Source organism: Nicotiana attenuata, unplaced genomic scaffold, assembly GCF_001879085.1.
Source record: "Nicotiana attenuata strain UT unplaced genomic scaffold, NIATTr2, whole genome shotgun sequence".
Lineage (NCBI taxonomy): Eukaryota > Viridiplantae > Streptophyta > Magnoliopsida > Solanales > Solanaceae > Nicotiana > Nicotiana attenuata.
The window spans coordinates 66,229-75,171 of record NW_017672652.1 but is presented as its reverse complement, the minus strand read 5'-3'; the positions used below and the strand labels follow the sequence as shown (position 1 = coordinate 75,171).

Here is an 8,943-nt window from a genome sequence, read left to right as displayed (position 1 = left end):
TCCCGTTCATTTGAAGAAAAATCACAGATCATAGATATACAAACAAACTATATCAAACGAAATGCTAACAACTAAAGATAATATGAAACAATGTGAACCGAGAAAATTCTGATTTTGCTATTCAAAATTAATGCTTATACAGACGAAAATACATTTTGTTTTATATAACAAACTAAGCAAAGATTCAGGCAAAAGTTTAAGGTTTCAAAATTGACCATGGTAAGAAAGAAAAACAACCTAGACACGAGAGTTAATATTTTTTTTGTTTCTTTCTCTTCAACCACATTTCTGGAAGGCTACCATTTTTTCTCTCTTTACGTTTTATATTAAAATAAAAGTGGTACTAAATTTTCCCTAAATACGTCTTACAGATTCAGCGACAAAACAAGGAAAAGCAAAACAAAACACAAAATTGTAAGGTCAAGTGAAAGGTACGTACAATTCCAGTATCGGCCGGAGAAGCAACAAGTATTTTGAAAAGCAAGAGTAAGTAGAGGTAGTGAAGTCTTCAAAATAATGATAGAACTTCAAAGTAATTGAACTTGGTAGCTGCAAACAGGGTGAAATGGTGAGGTAGCAATAAAATGTGTTCATAGGGAAGGCAGTTAACGGAGGAAGGCTAGGTTTGTACCACTTTCATGATGTCAGGGATATATTTGGACCGATAGTATGACGTTAGGGGTGTATTTGGACTGATAGTATAACGGAAGGTAATATTAAACCTTTTTCAATAGTATAAGGACATATTTAACCCTTTAAACATGTACTTTTTTTTTTCTTTATCAAAAGATTAGATGTTTAATGTTGATGTATCTTTTAGCTGTTGTCTTATCATTTACTCCCTCCGGTCCACAATAAGTGACCGATTTGCTTTTTTATTTTGGTACAAAATAAGTGTCCATTTATATAATCAAGACAAAATTCAATTTGTTTTTCCAAAATTACCCTTATGTATGTATCCCTAAAAAGTCTTTTACTCCTCATATTAAATTATGCTGCAACATTTAATTAAGGATAGTTTAGTCACACTAACTATTTTTATCTAAATTTTAGTATTTTTTTAATGGGTGGGCCGAAAGCAAATTGGTCACTTATTGTGGACCGGAGGGAGTAATAATTAGATGTCAATATACAGTAATATTAAGTGCAAAGTTTAGCGTGCAGGGATATACTTGCTGTGTTTCAAGTTTCAAAGTTGATTCACTCATTCCATCTGAAAATGGTTCCATGGTTCTATATCTTCACTATCTTATCTTCCTCCTTCTTCTTCTTCTTCAAATCAAGTTCTGAGCTCATAACTTCTCTTCCTGGACAGCCTCCAAATATTTTCTTCAAACAATACTCTGGTTATATTGTTACAAATGCTCAACATGGCAGAGCCCTATTTTATTACTTTGTCGAAGCAGATTCAGAAAATGCCGCGTCACTTCCCCTTACTGTTTGGCTCAATGGAGGTACATTTCTCTGTTGACCTTGGTTTTTCATTTCAAGAATTGAACTAAAAAGTTATTAATTTGATTGAATCTAAAACCTTAGGCCCTGGTTGTTCATCTGTGGGTTACGGTGCTTTTATGCAGCATGGTCCTTTTCGGCCAGGGAAAGATGGGAGTCTTATAAAAAACAAATATTCCTGGAATTTTGGTAATGTTTCTTGTTTCCTGAATGATCACATATAAAAGTTTTTACACCCGAGAACCTGATAAAAATGACTGATTTTGATTGCTGAATATGAAACAGAATCGAACATGCTATATGTGGACTCCCCTATTGGGGTAGGATTTTCATACTCAAATACAAGCTCAGACAACATCAACTGGGATGATACTGCAACTGGTACACCAGTTTTCCTGAAATAGCCAATAATATTGATAAGTCAATGCTACAGGATATCATTGTTTTTGCTCTTTCTTATCCTTTACAGCTAAGGAGAATCTCCAATTCATCCTCAACTGGTTCAAGAAGTTCCCTCAATATAGAAACTTGGATGTGTACTTAACCGGGGAGAGTTATGCAGGTTCACATATGAACTGGCCTAATCTATATACTCTTTTGGTTGTATATACTCGTAGCTTTTTAACACTAAGATTTGTTAACTAATAAGAATGTTTTTGGTTCTTAGGTCACTATATACCACAGTTCACATTATTGCTGCTTGATTACAACAGAAAGCCCAATGTTAAACCAATAAAGCTTAAATCAATTGCAGTAATGTTTACATTACTCTTGAACCACCAAAGCATGTTTTCATATTTCAACTATCTGTTGATAATATTATCACTTTCAAATCTTCACTTAGTCCAATGGCTTTGTAGCTGGGGAATCCACTGCTAGATATTGAAATAAGCGTGAAGTCGGCGGAATATCTATGGTCACATGGTGTCATTTCTGATGAACTGCTTGATATGCAAAGAACAATCTGTAATGAAACAAGGTATGTGCTGGAGTATATACGTAATGAGACATCTAACGAATGCTCGAAAGTGTGGGAACTCAGAACGGAGGAGATGGGAAATGATACAGTCAAGGACGATATTCTTTTGCCAACATGTGTATCCTCTAATGCAGCAGGACGATTACGGACCCTTGGAAACCTTTCCACAATGCATGAAAAGGTATAAAACAAATTCCATGAGAACCGTGATCAGGACATAATTCAACTATTTGCAATTGGAGCTAACTTGTTGCAGCTATTTTTTTTTTGACAGCTAGATAAGAAAGTAGGAAAAGTTGCTGATCCATGCCTTACTGAGTGGATTGATCTGTACCTCAACAAGCCAGAAGTTCAGAAGGCGCTACATGCCAATACCACTTACCTGCCGTATGCCTGGGAGATTTGTTCAGGGTAGGTTCTCTCCGTCCCGTCACTATCTCTTGCACTAAATTCTATTTATCGCTTTATCTAAAATCATAAACTATTAAACAGAGAATAGTTTTATTTATTTATTTTGTGTTTGTAACACCATTTACTTTCTCATCTGCTTGTTGCCTATGCATTTATAAAACAAGTCTGTTAAAATCTCTGAAAATGCAGGCCCCTTCAGTATAGGCTAGATGATGTTGCTATGAACATTATACCTCTACTGTCTAATATTCTAAAAGAGCATATACCAATTCTGCTTTTCAGGTTAGTTCATTACCAAGTATGAAGTTCCTACACTCAAATTTCCTGCTAACTTCACAATTGTAACAACTACGTAGTCTTTACTTTTTGGGTTTTGTTAAAAGCTGCTAATCTAAAGTAAAATTGTGCATGTTTTGCTTTTTCCAGTGGAGATCAAGATTCAAAACTCCCACTGACCCAAACTAGGAAAATTGCTAAACTGCTTGCTCGAGATTTAAAGCTAGTTGCTTTTGACAAATATGGTCCTTGGTATGATGGCTTGCAGGTATGTTCCCCTATTCCCAAAGTACAATGTAGCCTTAGATAAAAGATGCGACTGCATTTTTGCTTTTAGTTAGGATAACATAGGAAAAAAACTTTATAATTTTAGTTATAATAGATGAACTCCTAGAATCCACTAACTCTAAATCTTGGATCCATCTCTATACTGGAGGGATCAGACAATGGAAACGTGCCTGTATATATATAATTTGTTGCTTAATTGCAGATTGGAGGATGGAGTCGGTCATTTGGAGGGCTAAGGGAAGGCAAAAACATTACATATTTAACATTTGCTACAGTAAGAGGTGCAGCTCATGAAGTGCCCTATACATCTCCTTCACAAGCTCTTACACTTTTTAGAGCATTTCTGGGAGGACATCCTCCACCACGTAAGAGCAGCACCATTGCAACCTCAGCTGCGTAATCCTATCGTTCTGATGAACCTCTATTCCACTGTTCTCTAGACTGCAAGAACCTATTCTCAAGCTTTCTTTTGTAATCTTTGTCTTACCTTTTTTTTTTTTTTTTTTTTTTCCTGTGTGGATTTTAAATAAGTCTACTTATTGCATATAACTTGGCCGGCCCTAGGTTTTACCTAGAGCCCCAATGATTGATTTATACCAAAGGGCAGCCCGTTGCACTAAGCTCCTGCTATGCACGGGATCCGGGGAAGGGCCGTACCATAACTTTTGATTATGTTGGATCATCGCTACTGATTTGTTTCAAAATTTTGAAGAAAAGTTTCTGCAAAAAAAAAAAAAAAGACCAGCTTTCATCAAGAACAGTTTTTTTTAATCAAACACCAACCAAAAAGTATTTCAATTTTTGAATAACAGGAAAATTATTCAAAACTAGTTTTTTTTGTTTGGCCAAAACTGAAAGACTTCTTGGTGTTTGGTTGAAAAGCAGCTTTTGCAAAAAAAAAAAAAAAAAAAAAAAAAAAAAAAAAGAAATTTCTTTTCCAAAACTTCATTTTCAAACTCAGAGCAAATACCAGTACATCTTCAAGGAAAAAGGGCAGCCTGGTGCAAAATGCAGTGGCTGAGAATCGATCCCATGCCCCGGTACCTCTTCAAGATTTTTGATAATTGAATGGTAATCCACTAGTATAGGTCTGAGTTTTGGCCAATATTGTCCCTTATCTTTGAGGGTAGGTCTATTTTGATCCCTCAAATATAACCCTGAGCATATTTAGTCTCTTAAGTATGCTAAAGTGGAGTACCTTTAGTCTCACTGACACAATGTGTTCAAAAACTAACGGTGTTTACTGATTACAACCGAAACACATCTAGAATAGAGAAGGAGGGTCAAGGCCTGCGAACCCCATGCAGATACCTCAACAATCACAAAAACCTGCGACCTCGGTCAATGACTGCCACCGGGACCGAAAGTACCTGGATCTGCACACAAGGTGCAGGGGGTAACGTGAGTACACTAACTCAGTAAGTAACAAGTCCAAACTATGGACTGATAGGTAGTAACGAACGTAACCTCAACAGGCAGTAGAAATAAACTGTGCAGGAAAAGTAGGCATGCTATCAATTAAAGAATACAACTCGAGCAGTAAAATCAGTACAGATCTGAACAATGGGTTATATAAAACTCAGCTAACTCTACATGCCAATGCACATAATGTATGAAATGCATCATATGCTCTCACTTTCAAGTGCTCAACCACTCAGTACTGCATATCGCCATCCGGCCCAGGAAAATCCATCTCGGAACATATACAACACTGGCTACAAGTCAACCAGTACTGAGGAACAAGGGTAATCCAACCCTGTGGAGAAATCCATCTCCACGTGTGTGTGTGTGTGTATGTATATATATAGTACCGCATATGGCCATCCGGCACAGGGAAATCCATCCCGGAATATACTCATCGCTGACTATAATCACTCAGTACCGAGGAAAAGGGTAATCCAACCCTGTGGAGAAATCCATCTCCAGATATCAATCGGACAAATCCATGTCCAGGGAAATCCATCCCTCAAAATATTATCTGCCCTCACTGGGGGTGTGTTACAGACTCCGGAGGGGCTCCTACAGCCCAAGCGCTATCATAATAATCAACATAACCACTGCGGCGTGCAGCCCGATCCCATAACTACCACTCATAATTAGGCTCTCGCCTCACTCAGTCATCACTCTCCAGTCTCTCACACACGGGCTCATAATCCCTGAAACTAGCCCGAAACAATGATATGATGTGCCAAATAATACAACTGAGACCGAGACATGATATGATATGCATGAGTAAGACTGAGTACAGAATATCAATGAATCTAATAAAGTGACAGCAAGAAACGACCACTCGGGTCTCAACAGTATCGGCGTAAAGCCCTAGCATGACAACTAGCATGATTTCCAATCCATTTACTTCATCACATGAAGAAACACATATATCAACAAGATAAAATCACTATTCGGTACCATGGAATGAACCAGGTCACAATTCTCACGGTGCACGCCCACACGCCCGTCACTTGGCATGTGCGTCACCTCAATACTAATCACATATCACGAAGTTCGGGGTTTCGAACCCTCAGAACCAAGTTTGAAAGCGTTACTTACCTCAGCCAAGCCAAAATCCTACTCTGCGATGCCTTTGCCCCTCAAATCGACCTCCGGATGCTCCGAATCTAGCCATAAACAATTCGACACAATCAACACGATCTAAAGGAATCAATCCCATAAGAAAATGCTAAGCTTTAGGCCAAAAGTCAAAAGGTCAACTCAAAAACCGGACCCCGGGCCCACGTCTCAAAATCCGACCAAAGTCAAAAAATCCAACAACACACTCGATTACGAGACTACCCATACTAGTTTCTCTCAATTCCGACTTCGAATCGTCTTTCAAAATCCAAAAGTTCATTTTATGAAAGTCCTCAAATTTCTCCCCCAAATTACATCTCGAGTTACAAATCAAATGATGAAATCAATGATAGATTCATGATTATTAGCCAAAACCGAGTTAGAATTACTTTTCCTTGAAAAACTCCCGAAAATTCGCCTCAAACCGAGCTCCCAAAGTCCAAGATATGAAATAAAACCCTAAACCTCGCTTATATAGTGCTCTCTGAACTTCTAGTCCGCGGTCCGCATATTTCTCACCGCGGTCGTGCAATCACTACCGCGGTCCGCATAATTCCATCGTGGCCGCGAGTCCTGAGCCAACCTCTACCACGGTCGCGAATCCTGAATCAAGTCCTTCCGCGGTCCGCGAAGTTCCCATCGCGGTCCGCGTAATCGATATCGCGGCCGCACTTCTAATGATCCGAGACCTGCAACTTTCCAACACCAGATATCAGATAATTTCCAACTTCCAAAGCCAAATAGTGATCCGATAACCACCCGAAACTCACCCGAGGCCTTCGGGACCTCAACCAACATACCATCACACCCATAACCTCATTCAAACTTAGTCGAACCTTCGAATCACTCAAACAACATCAAAACACCAAGTTACACTCAGATTCGAGCCTAAGAACTTCTAAATTTCCAAATTCCGCAAACGATGCCGAAACCTATCAAATCACGTCCATATGACATGAAATTTTGCACACAAGTCACAAATGACACTAAGAACCTACTCCAACTTCCGGAATTCCATTCCGAGGTCGTTTACTCATAAGTCAACATCCGATCAACTTTTCCAACTTAAGCCTTCTCAAAAGAGACTATGTGTCTCGATTCTCTCCGAAACCACTCCGAACCCGAACCAACTAACGCGATACGATCAAATACAGCTGAAGAACACAAAATAAAGAAGAAAACGGATTATAACTCTCGAAACGACCGGCCGGATCGTTACAGGCCACTTGGCAATTTAGAATAAAGTTAGTAAGGTTAGGTAATACTAAGCAGTTTTTTAAATTAAATTTTAAAAAAATAAGTTATACATTATGTGTTGTTAATAATTAGTTACTCTTTTTGAATTTAAATTTAAACATACTTAACTATTTTTTTACAAAAAAATTTATTTATATATATTTAAAATTATTTTATTTTACGTTCAATGTCATCTTTCAAGTTTGACACTCAGAATCATCTAGTTACAATTATCATGGCTATACATAATTTCATCCGACGATATTCTTCTACCGATAAGGAATTCAATTATTATGCTAATGAAGACATTACTGTAGAGATTGAGGAAGGAGATGGGCCTTCTGATATTCCTTTAGAAATGCAAGGCAAGTCTTCTACTAATATGGATGCGTTGTGTGATAGACATAGAGATGAAATTGTTGAGAAATATTATCATGTGTGAGTGACTTTACTTATTATTTCATGGTAGATTATCAATATATAGTAATTTGTGGAATAGACTTCTAATTTATACTGAATGATGTATTTTGATGATTCAAATCATTATGTAACAATAAGTAATTACTAGATAATAATATATGCTTTGGTATAACTATGTGTAAAATTGATTTAAATCTTTAATATGTTTGTTTACTTTATGTTTTATATTTTAATTAAATAAAATAAAAATAATAGTCTCTTACGATAAATATTTGAGTTCATTTTTCTCTTTAAAACAATTATAAGACCTTAGTACTATCCTTTTTGGTAATTTGACACTCAAAAGTACTTTTTAGAAAGATTGGCCAAACACGATTTGTTTACCAAATGTTGTAAAAAGTATTTCTTAAATAAATTGGCCAAACACAAACTATTTTTTCCAAAAGTACTCTGAAAAAGTCTTTTTAAAATAAGCATATTTTGGCAGTGGCTTCTCCTATGCCAAAAGACCATACCAGGATCATCATTTTTAGGAGATCATAATTACGGTTTTGAAAAAATCCCGAAGTTTTACGCCATTAATGTAGAGAACTTGTCCTGAAGGGACGGCCCAGTTGGGTTTGAGGGGATTGGTCCACACGGGCAATGCGGGTTCGTTCGATCCCCCGTCAATCGCCTCTGGGTCTGAGCCTGTCGCACNTACCTTCTGACTGTATCTGATTTGACTGTTGTCTCGGGGACATTTCGTTCGATGTCTCCCAAATACAACGCTCCATTTGGCAATACTCTTGTTACAATGTATGGACCTTTGCATTTTGGAGCAAATTTTTCCTTAGCTTCTTCATGGTGCGGGAGAATATATCTTAGGACGAGTTGCCCCACTTCAAATTTCTTGGGCCGTACTTTCTTCTTGTAAGCATGGGCCATTCTTTGTTGTACAACTGTCCATGGTGGCCTCCGGCCAATCACTTTCCATCAATCAAAGACAATGTTTCAATCGGGTCTTGACTCAATTTTCACCTCGATCTCGGCTTCAAGAATGATCCGAAGGGAAGAAATTTAAACTTCTACTGGTATCACGGCTTCAGTGCCATAAACCAACTTCATTTGAATTTGATTTAGGCTTACTGTTCCAATTCTCTGTTTATTTTCTTACACTCCTTATCTTCAACACATTCTGCTTCTTGATTCATTATTTCGAAATCTGACAGCGTTTTAGGATCTGGGCATGAAGTCCGCAAGCATGTCATGTTATTAAAATCTGGATTTATAGAACTGACAAGAGAATAAGAAAGGTGACAAGATTAAGA

General features: G+C 37.6%; 1 protein-coding gene across 1 annotated transcript; it reads left to right on the top strand.

Moving 5' to 3' along the window:
- The first annotated feature begins 477 nt into the window (after positions 1-477).
- Positions 478-4,000, top strand: LOC109213981 (serine carboxypeptidase-like 46). Its single transcript, XM_019377833.1, has 11 exons — positions 478-486; positions 1,316-1,454; positions 1,537-1,641; positions 1,738-1,833; positions 1,922-2,014; positions 2,120-2,205; positions 2,313-2,612; positions 2,706-2,842; positions 3,032-3,124; positions 3,269-3,386; positions 3,609-4,000. The coding sequence occupies exons 3-11, from the start codon at positions 1,572-1,574 to the stop codon at positions 3,804-3,806; spliced, it is 1,191 nt and encodes a 396-aa protein (XP_019233378.1). The 5' UTR covers positions 478-486; positions 1,316-1,454; positions 1,537-1,571; the 3' UTR covers positions 3,807-4,000.
- The last annotated feature ends 4,943 nt before the right edge of the window (positions 4,001-8,943 follow it).